At 43.8% G+C, this 19,089-nt stretch overlaps 1 protein-coding gene across 1 annotated transcript in view; it reads left to right on the forward strand.

Moving 5' to 3' along the window:
• The window catches only part of VCP (valosin containing protein), a 29,319-nt gene extending 15,731 nt beyond the window's left edge, over positions 1-13,588 (forward strand). Inside the window, exons 8-17 of the mRNA XM_082191791.1 lie at positions 6,777-6,910; positions 7,611-7,746; positions 8,801-8,913; positions 9,071-9,235; positions 9,338-9,460; positions 10,473-10,685; positions 10,821-11,129; positions 11,722-11,877; positions 11,988-12,142; positions 13,145-13,588. Of these exons, the coding sequence (XP_082047917.1) occupies positions 6,777-6,910; positions 7,611-7,746; positions 8,801-8,913; positions 9,071-9,235; positions 9,338-9,460; positions 10,473-10,685; positions 10,821-11,129; positions 11,722-11,877; positions 11,988-12,142; positions 13,145-13,250 (1,610 nt within the window). The 3' untranslated portion in view covers positions 13,251-13,588. The remainder of the gene's footprint in view (positions 1-6,776; positions 6,911-7,610; positions 7,747-8,800; positions 8,914-9,070; positions 9,236-9,337; positions 9,461-10,472; positions 10,686-10,820; positions 11,130-11,721; positions 11,878-11,987; positions 12,143-13,144) is intronic.
• The last annotated feature ends 5,501 nt before the right edge of the window (positions 13,589-19,089 follow it).

Below are 19,089 nucleotides of genomic sequence, written 5' to 3' on the forward strand. Positions count from 1 at the left end.
AGCCTGCAGGCTAAGCGCCTTGCCCTCGACACAAAGAAACTCAGATACGCAGAAAGAGAGCTGGAAACTGCAAAGAGGAAAACGTAAGGAAGTATCTGAGAAGGAAGAGAAACAGCCGAGTTCAACGTTAACTTGTCTTCAGCGGGAAAAGACGCAGTGTGCTTTGCAGAGCCGAAGGAGAAAGTAAGTTACCGCTAGTGGTTACATTGTCCGTCCTTCCCCTATTGACTCACGTTGAAACTAGACTCTCTCCTACTGTAGACGGGAAAGGGAAACAATCGAGGGAGGGCAGAGAAATGCGATACTAGAAAAAAAAACTCAGTCGTCACGGCAACGGAAACACAGAACTGCAAAGAGCAGACTATATATATAAAAAAAAAAGACAAAAGACAAAAGGAGATTTCTGTTAAGAGGACGTTTACTAAGACTCCTGTGAGACGTTACACTAAGTGGCTTACAAGAAAACTCCGGGGGTAGGGAAGACTACTCTGTGGACTTCAGAATCACGCTTGCTAATGTATCGCTGTTTGGGAGCTTTCTTTATCTGCTACGTTTGTTTTGCTTTCTTTATCTTCTTCCGAACTCAGCATTTGGATTACGGAAAGAGGAAGGAACGGGGGAAGAACAGTGTAAACAGCGTGAAACCACAAACAGGAAAGACTAATTGACTAACTCTATATACTCTTAAGAACTCTGCTTAAGAACTGACTCCCCCTGCTGGACTAAATTAAGCATTGCATCTAAACTTCGGAAAAGATTAACTGGAGATTCAGACTCTATAGGTTAAGTGGTTGTTAAAGTGGCTGTTAAAGAGTGGGTGGAAGAGTCTGAATTGAGGCAGGAAGAGTGTAATCAGAATTTGGTTGGTGGACCTAATTAACCTCTTTAAAACCTTTGGAGGGGAGGGATAGTTTTCTTTTCATTTTTTGGGGAAACAGACTCTGTTATTTCAAGTGATTATTTCAAGTGGTTAAATATAAGAAGGTTTATACTATCCCGAGGGACTAAGACCTCTTGGGGGCTAATTGAAAGCTGAATAGTTTAACTATAAGGAATACATTTACTTATTTTTTCCGACATAAAAGGAACTCCCAAGGTTTAAGGACAATGTCACATACGCAGAAGAAAGGGGCAGAGGGAGGTACCCCAACTGATAGGAGAGCTTCAAAACAAGAAACAGAATTTAGGACAGAAATACTGAGGATGTTCGCAGAAATAAAACAAAGCGAAAAAAATCTGGAAACAAAATTGGAACAGGTGGATAACAAAATCGGAAAAATGGACAAAAAGATTGAAGAGACAGTAAGCGAGCTAAAAGGACAGATTAAAGAGGTTTCAAAAAGGGTGGATGAGGGACTAAAAAAGACAAAGCAGGAAATGAAAGAGATGAAGCGAGAGGAGGAAAGAATGAGAAATGAGATAGTAGAGTTAAACAAAATTCAGGAAGAAATTAAAGACTCCATCGCAATGAATGAGCTAAAACAGAGGGAGATTAACTTAAGATTGAGACAAATCCCAGAAGTACAAAACGAGAATATAAAAGAAAGATTAGTGAAGGAAATAGCACAGTGGATGGAAGTGGAAGAGGAGGATGTGGCTAGAACAATTATAAATGCGTATAGAATGAAAATTAAAACAAATAAAGCCAGGAAATATCCAGGGGACTGTTTAGTTACATTTAAAGATAGAGAGATGAGAAACTTGGTTCTGCAAAGAAACAGGGAAAAAAGATTATATATTGATGGGCATTATATTATCATATTTAAAGACATCCCCATAAGGTTGCTTAAACGGAGGGAATCGTATAAACCACTAGTCCAACTACTTAAAAAGAATAGAATTGACTTTCGATGGGAATTTCCGGAAGGGGTCTCTTTCTTCTATAAAGGTGTTAAAAGAAGATTGACTAGTCCTGAGGAAATAGGAAAATTCACAAGAAGATATAAAGAGCTCCAAGTGGGAGAGGAAGAGGAGAAGGGTGCAGAAGGTAGACCTAGACTAAGGGAGGATTTAGAATTAGGTGAAGAGGAAGAACAAAGTAGAGGAGAATTAGAAGAAGAAGAAGAGGAGGAAGAAGGAGAGGAAACAGAAAGGTCACAGAGTAACATCTAACTCAGAGTAGTACTTAAAATAATATGTCTTTAAAACTATGGAACTGGAATGTTAATGGAATGAATGATAAGAAAAAACGCAACGGAATTGAACGCATCCTGAAGAAGAAAAATTTAGATATCATATGCCTTCAAGAAACCCACGTGGCCAGTAAACATAAGAAAATCCTTATCAATAAGAGGTTAGGAAATGAGTTTATCTCCTCCGATAAAAAGAAAAAAAGAGGAGTAGTATTATATATTAAAAATAACATTGAAACACACCAGCTATTTAAGGATGAGGAAGGGAGAATGATCGCAGTCCGCATTAAATGGCAAGGGGAAATGATGATAATAGTGGGAGTTTATGCACCAAATGGCAATAAAACAGAATTTTTTAGATCATTGGAAGAGAGATTATTTGATTACATGGACCAAAAAATCATAATAATGGGAGATATGAACGGGGTGGTCTCAACAGAAATAGATAGATTAAGGAAAACTAAGACAGAAGGAGGGAAACTACCTAGGATATTTTTTGAAATGGTGAAGAACTATAACTTGGTAGATATATGGAGATTGAGACACCCCCTGGAGAAACAATTCACATTTCATTCAGGACCGAATGAATCTTTATCAAGATTAGACCAAATTTGGATATCAAATGAATTAACAGTAAGAACCACAAAAATTGAAATACAGGCCAAAATTATCTCCGACCATAACCCCATAATAATGGAGATGAAAGGGGTTGAAGGACGAACCTTCAGATGGAGATTAAATGATAACCTATGGGATGATCAAAAATTTGTGGAAAAGATTAGGACGAAATTATTGGAGTACTTTACAGATAACCTGGACAAAGGGGTTAAAATAAATGTGGTATGGGACGCGAGTAAGGCAGTCATGAGGGGCCTGCTCATCCAACAAAATGCATGGAAAAGAAAAAATAAAGAAAAAAGAACTAAGGAGATTTTGAGACAAATTATGGATTGTGAACAAAAACTAATTAAAAAAACAAATAATGAAAGGATATTGCAGGAAATAAAATCCCTCCAAACACAATTTGCAATGTTGATAAATAAGGAGGTTGAGTGGAACATCAAAAGATTAAGACAGAGAAATTTTGAATTTGCCAATAAGCCAGGAAAATGGCTTGCATGGCAAGTCAAAAAAAGAAAGGAACAAAACACAATAAACAAAATACAAATAAACGGAGAAGAGATAACTGAACCAAAAGGGATTAGAAGAGGATTTGTAGAGTTTTACGAGCAACTATACAGGAATAAGGATAGAAACAACAATAGGAAAATAGAGAGATATTTAAAAGAGAAAATGGTAAGGAAGATTTCGACAGAGCAAAGAGAAATGTTAAATGCCCCAATCTCCAGAGACGAAGTAGAGGAAGTGATAAAGGAACTGAAAAGAGGTAAAGCTCCGGGCCCAGATGGGTTTACTGCGAGCTACTATAAAGAAATGAAAGATATATTGACGGTTCCGTTAGTTGAGGTGATGAATAAGACCCTAAAGGAAAAAGAGATCCCAAGTACCTGGAAAGAGGCATTTATCACAATAATCCCAAAACAAGATACTGACCCAACCCAAGTAAAAAATTATAGACCCATTTCTTTATTAAACACAGATTATAAGATCTTTGCGGGAATTCTAGCAAAAAGGTTCAAAAAGATACTAGTGAAGATAATGCATGAGGACCAAGCGGGTTTTCTACCGGGAAGGCAAATAAAAAACAACACAAGAGGCATAATTAATATAATAGAATATTTATCGGACAGAATTGATAAGCCAGCTAGTCTGATTTTTATTGACGCGGAGAAAGCCTTCGATAACGTCACCTGGGACTTCATGCTGAGGAATTTAGAAACTATGGAAGTGGGTCAAGAATTTTGGAATGGGATAAAAGCAATATACACCGAACAGAAAGCAAAGCTGATAATAAATAATACTATAACAGAAGACATAAAAATATCTAAAGGGACAAGACAGGGCTGCCCGCTTTCTCCGCTGCTCTTTATAGTAGTGCTGGAGGTTCTGCTAAACGCAATAAGGCAAAATAAACAAATTAAGGGAATATCATTAGGTTCAAACGAATACAAAGTTAAAGCATATGCTGATGACGTGGTACTAACGGTAGAAGATCCTATAAACAGCTTAAAGGGAATTCTGGAGGAGATGGAGGAATTCGGGAAGCTAGCTGGATTCAAACTAAATAAGAATAAGACAAAGATGATCGTTAAAAACTTAGACCAAGATAAGATAGAATCACTACAGGAACAAACGGGAATTGAAGTAGTTAAAAAAGTTAAATATTTAGGACTCTGGCTTACCAACAAAAATATTGACCTATACCAAAATAACTACATCCCGGTGTGGAATGAAATTAAGAAAAATCTGGAGATTTGGGCAAGAATGAAATTATCACTCTGGGGAAGAGTGTCCATGGTCAAAATGATGGTACTCCCCAAAATGCTTTTTCTATTCCAAACAATTCCGATAATAAAGGGCACAAAAAACTTTAAAGAATGGCAAAGGGTGATTTCTAAATTTGTTTGGGAAGGAAAGAAGCCCAGAATTAAGTTTAAGACATTAACAGATATTACTGAAAGAGGGGGCTTCGCCCTACCAGACATGAGACTGTACTACGAAGCGGCATGCCTATGCTGGATTAAAGAATGGATAAAGTTGGAGGATACAGAGTTATTGGATTTAGAAGGGTATAAGAACAAATTTGGATGGCATGCCTACTTGTGGAAAGATAAGATAAAAGTACATAAGGGATTCTGCAGCCATATCTTTAAGGGACCTTTGATAGAAGTTTGGAATAGATATAAGAACATACTAGAACCAAAAACCCCACACTGGTTATCACCAGTGGAGTTAATAAGTGTAAAGAAAGTCAATATGGGGAAAAAATGGGGTAGGTACGAGGAAATGGTATTGAAGGAAGGAGGGAAGTGGAAAATTAAACCATACGACCAGGTAAAAAGATATACATACGATTGGCTGAGTTACTATCAGATAAATGAAATATTTAAAAAAGAAGTGAAGGAGAGGGGCTACGATGAAAAGACATCGAAATTTCAGAGAGAGATAATAAACTGTGATCGGAAAAATCTGTCAAGTATGTATAAAATATTGTTAGAATGGAATATGAAAGATGAGAAAGTTAAAAAAGTGATGACTCAGTGGGCAAAGGACCTCGGATACGATATTCAATTGGAGAAGTGGGAAAAATTGTGGAGAGTGAATATAAAATTTACAGCATGTGTACTGCTAAGGGAGAATATGTTAAAAATGTTATATAGGTGGTATATAACACCCGTTAAACTAGCCAAGATGTATAAAACAGACAACAAATGTTGGAAATGTAGACAAAAAGAAGGGACGTTCTATCACCAATGGTGGGAATGTGGGAAGATTAAAAGCTTTTGGGACGAAGTCTATAATGAAATCAAAAAGATATTAAGCTACACATTTGTAAAGAAACCCGAAGCTTTTTTATTAGGTATGGTCGGAAAAGATATCAAAAGAAAGGATTGTAAAATCTTCCAATATGCGGTAACAGCAGCTAGAATCGTGGTGGCGCAGAAGTGGAAGCAGGAAGAAAGCCCAACGTTAACAGAGTGGAGATTAAAATTGACGGAATATGCGGAGTTAGATAAATTAACAGGGAAAATTAGATATATGAAGGATCAAAAATTTATAGATGACTGGGGAAAATTTGCGGACTATCTGGAGAACAAATGTTTAGTAAACACAACACTAGAAGTAAGTATTGCTTATGGGAAACAATGTCTGAAAGATGGTACTAATGGCAGTACGAAAGACTGGAATGCGTTATAAAGAGATAAATACGAATGAATGTCAAGGACGTTGAAGGAAGTCCAAAAGAATGAGATGTATGAAACACGGATTTAATGTATATATATGGAAAGATTAATAAATTTAAAAAAAAAAAAAAAACAAAGCTGGAAATGAATGAATTGCAGCTAAGATACTATGTTCATTTTTCACATGGTCTAGCCCTTCCCCTGCCCACCCCCCTAATATTCTTAAGAGGGTCTTCTCCAGTCTTCAGAGAGTAACTGGCAGTGGGGAGGCAGAAAAAGATCCTCCTTTCCTTCCATTCTGCAGTTTTAATCTGAAATCGTAGGCCCAGTATTGTACCCACAGCTAGAAACTGCTCGCACTAATGAAATTCCCTGTTACAAAATGCACCTAGAACAATGGGAGTGTCGAACGTTGGTCGGAGAAAAGGACATGGTCACGAGATAGGGGAGTTCGGTGCCAGCAGCCTTCTGAAAGCTTTTGCTGACCACTGCAATGTATTGCTTACGGGAGATTAGTCAGGAGGGTGAAAAAGTAACAGACAGATCAAAAGTTTTGGCTCATCCCCATTCAAGCTGGGTTAAAAGGTTACTGGGAAGGCCAAAACTAATATAGCTTTCTTGCTTCTAGCTAATTTCTGAGGCCAAAGTTAAAGTCCGCTGTATGTAGAAAGATGGGGTATTCCCTGATATATGAGATGAAGCTGGGGTCTCTTTGGTTTTCCTCTTCTCAGGTTCCTACCAACAGTGCTGCTTTAAACAGGACTGTGACTTGGGTTTGTCACTTGCGACTGCTGTCACCTTCTTCCTCTTTAAGTAACATACTGCCATTTTCCCACAGGGCCTGAGATTATGAGCAAGTTGGCGGGTGAGTCGGAGAGCAACCTGCGGAAGGCTTTTGAGGAAGCGGAGAAGAATGCTCCGGCAATCATCTTCATTGATGAGCTGGATGCCATTGCTCCAAAAAGAGAGAAGGTGAGTCTTCTGCCGTTCTGTTGATGGAGCTCAGTTCTGTGGCTACAGCACTTTGAGAAGGGATGCTTGAGGAAGTGGTGAGTGAGAGGCTGGGGTCCAGGTGGCGCTTGGCTGTCCCAAGGCATGTTGAAGGCCCTCAGTCTGGACTTAAGCTCTCCGAACGTTCTGTCTCCTGCAATCAGGTATTGTAAGGAAGCTTAGCATTCTTATGAGTTGCATGGCAGAGGAGCTACACTTCATTTCTGGGCCTAGTTAGGTTTTCTGCTTTGTAAACGGACCTTCTGAGAGGAGGGCTAGGCAGCACACCTACCCATTCTGGATGATGATGGTGATGATAGGAATTCTTGCCACAGTAGTTGTAGTAGGAGTAGTAATTTATTACTTGTTCCCTTCCCATCTGAATGGGTTTCCCAGCCACTTTGGGTAGCTTGCAACAGAAAGGAGTTAGTGTTGGGTTGGCAGCATCTTCCTCCCGTTTGCATTATGCATCTCGTAGGTCCTGAACTGAAGTCTGCATTTGATCCCATGTTTGCCCTAGAATTACTACTTGGGCTGGATTATCTTACTACTTGGTTTTTAAGCTTGCTTTTTTGGTGGCCAGGGGAAAGGGTGGCTTGTGGTGAAGCTGTACCCCGACTTGTGCCTTGGGATTGGGCACTTTCCTAGCAGATCTTCACACTATCGGCTGTTCTCTCCACAGACACATGGCGAAGTAGAACGGCGCATTGTGTCTCAGTTGCTTACACTTATGGATGGCCTGAAGCAGCGAGCGCATGTGATTGTAATGGCTGCAACCAACAGACCCAACAGCATTGATCCAGCACTCCGGCGATTTGGTAACTAGGCTTGTTCTGTTGTGAGGGTGTTACAGTGTGGTAGGTGTTGGCTCAATACATGCAATAGTCTGTGGGTAACTTAAGTACTAGCACAGACCTTCACAAAGCATGGATGCAGTGCAGACTCATTTATTAGTATTTTTAGCCCCGGGAGAAATTTCAGGTTTGCGCAGGTTGTAAACTCCCAGTGCCACTTAAAAACGGAAAGCTGTGTACTGTATATGTGCAAATCACAGTGCTCCTTTGCTTAGACTTTCACATGATAGTGAGGGTACAGACGTGGTGACAGGAGAGGAATCGTAGAATTGTCAAGTTGGAAGGGACCCTGGGGGTCATCTAGTCCAACCCCCTGCAATGCAGGAATATGCAGCTGTCCTGTATGGGGATTGAATCTGCAACCTTGGTGTTATCAGCACCATGCTCTAACCAACAGAGAGAGAGAGAGAGAGAGAGAGCGCTTCCCGGTGGGCACCTTTTAAACAGACATTGCTTGATAGCAGAGAGCTGATTGACCCACCATCCAACTGAGACTCTTGCCTAGTTCGTACATGCAGCAGAAATGAATTTTAAAAAAACCATTTCCTGGATTGCACCACCTCCAGCTGCACCTGGGGATTTTCATGTGTGAATGCTGCTATGTAGAAAAACAGCATGTTAAGGAAGGCTAAACTTGACTCTTTAAAAAACAAAAACAAAACTAGTCTTCCTCCTTTTTCTTTCTTTTTTACTGAAAGAGACAGCTTTCAGTGTTTTCTTCCCTTGGTCTTAAAATACATATTCTCTGAAATTGAGTGGAGTTTCTTTTCAAGTCAATATTCATGCCAACAGTCTGAAAGCACACTGCTGAGATAAAGCTTCTTCACTTGTTAAACATCATCTTGTTACCTTGTGGGGAATGCCCAGTAACTTTCGTGTTTCCCTGAGATCTTTTTAACATCCAGTGCTCCCATTTTGCTGTTCTGCGGCATGTGGGCTTGGCTTTGGTGGCCTTTGTGCACGGGGGAGTGGTGTACGTACAGAAGCAAATATCAGTGTTGCTTTTGGTGCCCCGCAGGTCGCTTTGATAGGGAGGTGGACATTGGCATTCCTGATGCTACTGGCCGCCTGGAGATCTTGCAGATTCACACCAAGAACATGAAGCTGGCTGATGATGTTGATCTGGAACAGGTTCGTTGGTTTGTTTTCTTGCCCCTATGAGATAAGGCTCACAAGCGTCATGATCTTTGGGGTCTTCTTGAGTGATTGGAGCCGCTGGGTTCCTTTTCCTCAAGGAACTGTGGCTTGGAGCACCTGCTTACTCCTGCTTCTCCTTCCCTTGCTTCAGGTGGCTAATGAGACCCACGGCCATGTGGGTGCAGACTTGGCTGCTTTGTGCTCCGAGGCAGCTCTCCAGGCCATCCGGAAGAAGATGGATCTCATCGACCTTGAGGATGAGACCATTGATGCTGAAGTGATGAACTCGTTGGCTGTGACCATGGATGACTTCAGGGTAAGGGGGATGCGTCTGTGTCTTCTCTCTCTGGGCGTGGGGGATCATCCCAGCAAATTGTGCATGTGTCAATGAACCACCTCTTTCCACCTCTCCTTGCAGTGGGCCCTGAGCCAGAGCAACCCCTCAGCCCTGCGCGAGACGGTGGTAGAAGTGCCACAAGTTACTTGGCAAGACATTGGAGGCTTGGAAGACGTCAAGCGAGAACTGCAGGAGCTTGTACAGGTGAGGCTGTTGATGCGAGACTCCCAGTTACCATCATTAGACTAAGCTAAGGGCCTAGTCATAGGCAGCAGCATTGGTTATCAGTCACTCTTTTGCATAGGGAAATATAAATCGTTCTTTAAATATAAATGGATGGCAGGATATTTGGGGGGGGGGGAGCCGGATAACCAGATGTTCTTTGAACTTCTACTGTTTATTGGTTAAAAGTGTAGGAGTCCTGACTAAGGGCTGCACATAGCTCTTGCACACCCTTCCAGTTACTGAACAGGGAGGCCCCACTGGCACATAAGCCTTCTCTGTTCTCTTGACTGTTTAAGTGTATCTTGCTTGAATGGTTCTGTTTCTAAGGCCTGCCAAGTCTTTTTACCCAACTCAGAGCCCTGTAATGAGACCTGCAGGTTTAGGGCCACATACTTGCCAAAGAACGTGGCTTATGTACTTTCTCGGCATTTATAAACGCAGCTGGCGATGTTCCTTTGGGATCCTGGGGGGTAGCGTTCTCATGGCTGACTTCAGAACAGAAGATCTCACTTTCTCTGAGCTTTTAAGCTGGATTGTTTTCACTCACAGCATTACTTGTATGTCATTTATGTTTGGCCACCGTATGGCTGCTCCCAGTGTAAGCATCAGTTATATAATTTTGGGTCGTGCGTTTGTGGTGAGATTAACGACCATGACGCCATAAAATCCTCAATCTACTGACCCCCAGACCTTTTTACCAGGGTCACCAGCTTGTGCTCATCCAGTAGGTGAGGGGATACCGGCTTATACTCCTGGGCTATTCTGTAAGAAGAAGCAGCAGCAGCATGTGTGAGGAAAGAACAGGCGTCCAACTCTGAGTGGATGTTGCACCCCTGCCTCTCTGTGGCTCAGTGAAGCATTGCTTGCTACTACAGAGCCCTTCCCAAGTGCTCCACGGCCACACAGTGTGGCGAGGCCCTGAGCTCAGGATGTTCTCTCCTCCCTTCCCTTTAACCTTGTGGGGCTGATACTGATCTTCTTCCTTCCACAGTATCCAGTAGAGCATCCTGACAAATTCCTTAAGTTTGGCATGACCCCCTCCAAAGGGGTGTTGTTCTATGGGCCTCCTGGCTGTGGAAAGACCCTGCTGGCCAAAGCCATTGCCAACGAATGCCAGGCCAACTTCATCTCTATCAAGGGTCCAGAACTGCTCACCATGTGGTTTGGAGAGTCCGAGGCCAACGTGCGGGAGATCTTTGACAAGGTACAGCTCTCCCTGCTGGATTTCCCCTGCAGGGTGGCCCCTTTTCACACTGGCATTTCCATGCTGGGTCTGGCGAATTGGTTTCCTATCGCTTGCATGTTTTGAGGTCTGACCGAGCATCCTTCCTCCCCGCAGGCCCGCCAAGCAGCTCCCTGTGTGCTCTTCTTTGATGAGCTGGACTCCATTGCAAAGGCCCGTGGTGGGAACATAGGGGACGGTGGTGGCGCCGCAGACAGAGTCATCAACCAGATCCTAACAGAGATGGACGGCATGTCAACCAAAAAGAACGTTTTCATCATTGGCGCCACTAACCGGCCGGACATCATTGATCCCGCCATCCTACGCCCTGGGCGCTTGGACCAGCTGATCTACATCCCACTGCCTGATGAGAAGTCTCGTGTGGCCATTCTCAAGGCCAACCTGAGGAAATCGCCTGTGGCCAAGGCAGGTTTTGGGCTGACAGGAATGCTGTTTGGGGGGGGGTACAGATGTCACTTTTTGTGTCTGGGAGAACTTAGGAGTCCTGCAGAGAGCAGAGGTCATGACTTGGACCATGATGCAACTTTATTTAGCCTTCTGACGCCTCTCCAGTTTTTAATCAAGATGCATTGAAATATTTGCTTGCCAATTCTTCATGGTGGGAAAAGAAAAATTATTTGCATTAGAGTAAAGGGTGGGATATCATTTTTTAAAAAAATTCACCTTCTCACAGTTCATAGAATCTTAAGAGTTGGAAGGTACCCAAGGGTCATCTAGTCCAACCCCCTGCCTGACAACTGATTAAAGCTACTTTGTTCTGACAACATTTGTCTTACTAGGCAGTTGATTTGTGTTTATGTAGTAAACCTCATTTTAAAACGTTTATCTGCTGCGCCTGCTTTTTTGTTGCTCTTGTTTTACGCAGTTTTATTTCTTTTTATGCGGTGCTTTTGTTTTTCCTTGCTGTCATACACTGCCCTGCATGATGGAAATGCAGTGGAAGGGCAGGGATAAGTTGGCTTAATAAATGAATGTGGGACCTCCCGTGTTTCCTCAGGACGTGGACCTGGATTTTCTGGCTAAGATGACCAATGGCTTTTCAGGAGCCGATTTAACCGAAATTTGCCAGCGGGCCTGTAAGCTGGCCATCCGGGAGTCGATTGAGAATGAGATCAGGCGGGAGAGGGAGAGGCAGACCAACCCTTCTGCCATGGTGAGTGTCTTTGGACTTGTGGGGGATATTAACTCTTGGGGTGGGAAGGGGGGGTTGACCGTGGCTGTTGGTGGCACCTTGTGCTCCTAACTGTGACTTTGCCGGTTTAGGAAGTGGAGGAGGATGACCCAGTCCCTGAGATCCGGCGTGATCACTTTGAGGAGGCCATGCGCTTTGCCCGCCGCTCAGTCAGCGACAACGATATCCGCAAATATGAGATGTTTGCACAGACCCTTCAGCAGAGCCGCGGCTTTGGTAGCTTCAGGTGAGCAGAGCTTATTGGCGTGTACTTTGTGTCCTCCCTCTTAGTAGCTCTTCATATTACATTTATGACCCTGGGTTTTTGGAGAGGTCCAAAAGGGGTCCACCACAGATGGTGTCAAAAATGTGCAACTTGTGCTTCTGTGGTGTACAGAGCTGCTTTTCCTACTGGGCCTTTGCACAGTACCTGCTGTCCACATTCCAAAACCTATCTTGCCATGAGAGCTTACAGCTCCCATTAGACGGGACGAGGAATGCAGTGATTGCCATCGCTACTCGTGTTTCCTCAGTATGAGGTGTTGGGTCCCCCCCCCCATCAATATGGTATTTGCAGCTTTTGGAAGAGTATGTTTATGGGAATCCGTGAATTAATTTTGTATTTATTTATTTACCAAAATGGCATGACTGTTGTGCAGGTTTAATCTGCTTGGTGCTTAGAATTTAGTGAGAGGGGACTGGGTCTGTTTCTAGATCTCTTCCCTCTGTAGCCCAGCACTGCTGCCCTATCCCCTCCCCTCCCTGTCACTACCCAGGATGTCTGTCATCCTGAGGTGCCCCTTGTAGCTCTGTGCCTTCACGACAGAGTGAAGGGCCTGCGTGGAACTGAGCAGAGGGGGAACCCATTTGTTTGTGTGGCTCCTCCTTCCACAGCAAGGTGTAAAATGGGATGAAGCATACAGGACATGTGATGTCTTGACGCTTGGCCAGAGAGCCAGAAACCCAGAGGGCTGTGAAAGGGCACTTTGAGGTAGGGCGTCTGCCATGCATTTCTGTGCCACAGCAAAGGTGGGGAACTGGATCTGGCCAGAGGGCCAGACCCAGAAGTGGCTAGCTGTCTGAGGGCCGCTTTGACAGGTCAGGTAATTTGAGACTTTTGAGCCACAGCTGCGAAGGGAGAACTGGTCATGGGGAAGAAGGTGGCTGTGGCTCACCCCAAGCAGCCTTGATGGCCTCCTGCTCCGTGGAAGGTATTCAACAGCTGCTCTTCTCTGGCTGTTCCTTGCAGATTCCCATCAGGTAACCAGGGTGGTGCCGGACCCAGCCAGGGCACCGGAGGCGCCGGTGGTGGGAACGTATACAGTGAAGACAACGACGACGACCTCTATGGTTAAAGTGCTGCCAGAGCGGACCAAACTGCAGAGCAGGCCGTGTTGTACAGGGCAATTCCAATGGTCAGTGGACTCCTGGCTTCTTCATTCCTTGGTCAGACCCGTGTAGCTGCGTGCCAGACTCTGTCAGCAGGAGTCTGTTGCTGCTGCTGCAAATGCAATGTTGGTTGGGAGGCAGGTGGGCGGGCAGTTGAGGAACTGACTACACTTCTGGGAAATTTCTGTTCTAGTTTTATGGCAGAATCAGCAGCTTTAGCAACGGGTACAATAGCCTGTAAAAACAAAAAGTTTAAAAGTTTAAAACCCACAAAAATAAATTAAAAAAAATCCCATAAGTTCAAGTTGGCACTGGTCTTCCTTCCTTCCTTCCTTCCTGGTGCTTGTTTTTCTGCTGCTTTGGCCATCCGGGCTCTTGGCAAAGCTGCCTGTGCAGTTGTAGGACAGCAGGACTCCCTAGTGCTTTTAACAGTCAGTTTGTACAGGACCTTCAGGGATTCTTTCAGTAGAAAATAATTAAAGTTTGCCAGGAGTGGAGGCTCATGCCTGATAATAGTGTTTCTGTAAGCAGAGGTGGTACTTTAGGGTCACAAGAGGAAGGGGATGCGCTTGAAGGCTTTGCTCACCTGTGGGAGGGAGGTGTTAGTGCCACCCTGAAGGTCAGGCGTTCTCTGTGCCCCAACCGGGATTTGCTCCATGAACTTCATCTCTGCAGCTTGTGTCATCTTCTTGGTTGCAGGGTTTATGGTCTCCATTAGGACTTAGTAGTGTTACAAACTCTGTGGTTTGCACACAAGCCTACAGTTTTCACATGGAATCTGACAGTTCTAGGGAGCTTTTGACGTTAAGACCGGGGTGCACCCTGGAATTTTGCACCCCAACAGTTGACAAAGAAAGATAAAGCAAAAATAAAGGTACTGGATCAAAAAAGGGACTTTGTAGACGACACACAAACAGGCTCAGTTTAAAATTACTGCCACAGTTGTTCTTACAAGCATGCCATAGGGGGAAAATGTGGATGTGGTCCGATAAAGGGACAAGGGGGTCTTGGTGGTGGTGTTACTTGCTTGTTAGAAAGAGATGGGGAAGTTGTCCGGGGAGGATGGGTAGAGATTTTATAGGGCTTTGGTAAAGTTCTTGGTTAAAACCAAAGGAAGGCAGATGAGACAGATTAAGAAGGGGGAAGAAAGGGACCTGTTCGGGTTAAAGCAGCAGTTGTGCCAGGAGGGGGGATAGCGAGGATTTTGCCAGCTGATGGGCTTGCCAGATGTAAAAGAATACCTGTCCTCGTCGTGTGTGTGGTGGGGATTTAGTGGGCTGGAGTTGTGGGTACCTCTTCAGCGGCAAATGGGATAGATGGGAGAATGGAGGGAGAACCAGGGGCTTGTTGGCTCACAGCTCTTTAACAGCTGCACTATTAAGAGGTTTGAAACTTTGCTTTTGAAGGGCCTGAATTGTTGGGGCATAATCAGTGCAGAGCGTTCCTTCAGTTCTGTGGGTACAAAGACAATAAAACACATTTACCCAACATACTTCACTTAACTTCCACAATACTGGCCCTGTGGCTGACTTTTGAGACATGAATCAGTAGGACCACCTGTGTGGAACTTAAACGTGTTCTGGGAGAGCTTGAATAGGAGAAGCTTCCAGTGGATTGTACCCTACAAGGCATAGAACCACAAAACAAAAGTTGGTGATGAAATGATCCTAACAATCTGCACATAAACAACCTTTCAATGTTGGAATACTGAGAAAAGGGCCTCACTTTCATAGAACACAATTTCGGAGCAGGAACAGCTGGCAATTAATAAGCTGTTGGGCCTGCCCTCTTATTATCTTCATGTTCACCGTTTTTGTCATTTGGTGGCTGAATTCCACCCCCAGACCAATTATTACAATTTCAGGAACTCTGTTTGCTTGTGTCCTTCTTGGAATATGGCTCTGTTTTTTGTTTGTGTTTACAATGGTTCTTTCTCTGAAGAAATCCAAGGGTTGAAGTGGAGGTTCTTTCCCTTTTTACTTATCCTTCTGTGTTGGCACCACAAGCTAGAATTATGTTAGAGACACCCCCTTCAACTTAACGATGCCTCATCAGAAGTAGGCATCAGCATGCCTTGTGGGTAAGAAGAAGAGTTAGTCAAAAGTCTGCACCAAGAGCTAGCATCTGGTGGGGACCTGGGCTGGATGGAAGGGGTTTCTCTTTCTTCACCAAATGCCAGTGCTCTCTCATCACGGTGCTCAGAAACACTGCTAGATGCAGTTCTAGGCTAGTTCATCAGCATTTAAAGCTGAAGTTTTCGATTCTGGTTCACATGCTAACTTTAGAGGTCTGGGGGCTGGTTATTTTGAACCAGAGCAGATTACATTGCATACAGATCCACGTAACCCTGTGCAGATAGAATGAAAAGTACCTGTTTTGCCCCTTTCCCAACCACTTCTGCTGTAGATGGCACTCGCGTAAGGCTACCTCTCAAAGTGATTAGATACACACATAGACCTTTGCACATAGACTTTTTCATTCCCAAATCCACATCTGACAGGACACAGCTGTGTGTACATTGAATGTTACCGTGGGAGCTAATACAGTTAATGCATATATTTATTTACCCTGTTCTTCAGCTGAAAAGAGGTTCCCAAAGTTGTTTACCAATACAAGAGTCCCTGCCCTCAGGCTTACTGACTAAAAGGTGTGACACTAAAACTTGCATCGGTTCCTCTACACAAATCCATGGTTTGAATGCACTGTTCACAGTTCTGGTTGCCACATCTCAGAAAAGTTACTGTAAATCTGGGAAATGTGCATAAAAGGGTGACCAAAATGATCAAGAGGCAGAAGAAACTCCGTCAGGAAAGCTTACAATAATTGTGACTTTTCAGTTGAGAAGAAAAGTAAACTGGGAACAACAGGATGGAGGTGTATCTCAGGGCAGGCATGTCCAACCAGTAGGTCGCGATGTACTGGTAGATCTCCGGCTGATCCTGGTAGATTGCAGGACCCTTATCGATCATGGGATTAAATAAAGTTTACCGAAAGTTAAAAGCTGAAGAACTCTGGGCTCAAGAACTTTGGGCAATCCTCCGCAAAAAAAGCTCAAGAACTCTGGGCAATCTACCCACCCCACGCATGCTCCTCCTCCCTCCAAAGACAACCTGTAGCTCACTGCCAGTTTTTTTATACATACTGGGAATAAATCACAGTCTCTTGGGAGTTGGTCGTGCCTGTCATAGGGGAATGGGATCAGGGTGAGGAGGAGCCTCATATAATACCTGAGAGCATCCAGTTAAACTGAAAGATTTGCTCTTTTTTTACACAGGGCAGAGTTAATGAAATTTTCTGCCACTTGCAACAAAACACAATTGCAGTATCACAACCAAAATGTTTCTGAATGCCAGTTGCACAGCTGTTGTTGCCTTCGTCTCCTCCTTGTGAGATGCCCGTTAGGACATTTGGTTGGCTGCTGTGAGAAGAGGGTGCTAGGCTAGAGCCTGATCTACCAAGGCCACCCTTTAGTTTAAATATATATATAACTTACTTAGTGTTTGGGTGTGCTTTTTTATAGAGGCTCATCCTTGAGTGTTCCTACAGATGAGCACTACAGGACATCCCGTGAAAGAGCTAAACTAACCTTTTTGATAATCCTCTCCTTCAGGATGACTTGTGACATGTTTTGTGGCTCTCACCTCTGTGTCCTCTTTGTGATATTGAGCACAATTGCAATTTGGAACCTTGGGCAAAAGACATCTTGCTTCTGTGATCAAGCCAGACATTTCTGAGTAGAGAACTGACTGTGTTGCTTATCAAATCAGCAGGATAGAAATCCTTAGCAATTCCAAGTAACACCTCACTATGACTTACTTTGAGCTGCTCTGAGAAAAGCTGGTTGTAATTTTGGGGTCAGATTAAAGGCAGAAAAGGAACAGCCGCTCTTGGGATCCCTCTTTTCCAGCTTTGATAAAGAATAGTATTATCTATTTGTTTTTGCACCCTGCCCTTCAGAGAGCAGCCTGAGCTTCTGCTCATCAACCCAGTTGCCAGTTTTGCATTCAGAGTGTTCAGGTTCAAAAGCCACTTTCTCTGGTTTTTACTCTTGAAAATAAGCAATCTTTTTTCTGGACTTTGGTTGCTATAGGAATATGGGAATCTTCCGTCAATACTCCCTTAATTGGCTCAGCCAATGCTATTTTTGTCCTGCATTTCCACCCCTTTTCACTCCATGGAACTGAGGAGCTATTCAAAGGGAAACTGAAGTTGGAGATCTTTAGCCTTGTGGGCTAGTGGTTTGCCTGGAAGCTCTCCCCAAGAGCAAAAGGAAAGAGCCATTTGTTTTCTGAAATTACGCAGGAAAGCTGGCTGCTAGAACATTTTATCTATTGTGAGTAGGATTAGGGCTCAAGCAAGCACCTGTTTTACCTCATTTGTGCTGACCTAACTCAATTCTCAGTGGTTCCAAAACAAGCAAAAACAAAATTTCAAGCACAGAGAAATAATGTCAATAAAATTTACTCAGAACCTGCCTCAAGGGTGTTCTTAGGCCTGATTGCTTTTGTTAGGCAGGCCTCACATTAGCACGTCCTCCAAGAAATGTGCTACCACTCAAAAGGTTCTACTCCTGTCTGCTGGGACACTTGTATCATACGTGAATGAACAGTGGTTAAGAGCGTCACAATGGGACCTGGGAGACCAGGGTTTAAATACCCATTCGGCCACAACGCTCACTGGGCGAGACCTTAGGCCAGTCGCTTGAACAAAGCTACCACATTTCAGCAAGAGAGGTGCGTACTTCAGATCTTCTCTAGACCAGGCAACTTGGTTGTTCTGTAAGCTCAGCACTTAGAAATCTGCAGGAAAGGTCAAGGACTGCCCCCTTAATGTATAAGGATGCACACTTCGGTTTTTCCTCTTAACCTGCATTCCAGTTTCTGCTGCTCAGCCAGGAGGGGACAGCTCTCCGCTTTCCAAAAGTCCATTTCCCACAAGTCTTGCTTCTCACCCCTGCTTGAGAGACTCCATCAGATACTTCCAAGCTCTTTTCCAGGCTACAAAAGCTTAGTGTGTGAAAGAAAAGGGGAGGGGCAGGAGAGAAAAGCTGAGGATTTTCTAATTGATGAATTATATGTTTTCTCTGGGGGTCCCATTCAACACACTCTTTCCAGGTAAGACCAAGAGCCTTGGGGTAAAATGAGTAACACGCTGGGGCACTCCTGCCTACACACATTGCAGGGGATTGGACTAGCTGCCCCTTTGGGGTCTCTTCCAACTCTACAATTCCGTGATTCTTTACAAAGCAGTTGAGCAGAGAATAAAAGCTCCAGCATCTTCTTTAATAAAACACAAGTTGATAGAACACAAGTCTGGTACTACATGATACAGCGAGGGAGGCAGACTCCCCAGAGGGCTTCCTCTCTCCCACCCACCCACCCAGGCACAAGACATGCCTGTGCAAAAAATAGTGCCAGGAGTATCTGCGTTCTCTTTAATGCAAGTCCCTGCCACCAATTCCCGTTGAGCGTTCCTGCCACCCGAGACCTGCTCAGATGGACCCTTCCTGTAAATGTGTCCCAGTTCCCCTTAAATCCTTTTTGTTTCCATGCTAGTGCAAGTGTCCCTTTGCTTAAACCGATTGTGTGAATGGATTAGCAATTGACGGGGTGGGCAGCCAAGCATTTGTGGCTGCATTTGTGCAGAGAAATGCAGGGCTTTGAGGGAGAGTGCAAATCAAGTGTGCATCAAGGAGATGTGCAAATCTCATTCTGAATTTGACATTAAGACAAGAATTTTCTTTTAGCAGCCAGTGCTTAACAGATAAAATGCACAATAAATAAACAAACACACACAAAAAATAAA

The sequence above is a fragment of the Podarcis vaucheri genome (genome assembly GCF_965113315.1).
Source record: "Podarcis vaucheri genome assembly, chromosome: 11".
Lineage (NCBI taxonomy): Eukaryota > Metazoa > Chordata > Lepidosauria > Squamata > Lacertidae > Podarcis > Podarcis vaucheri.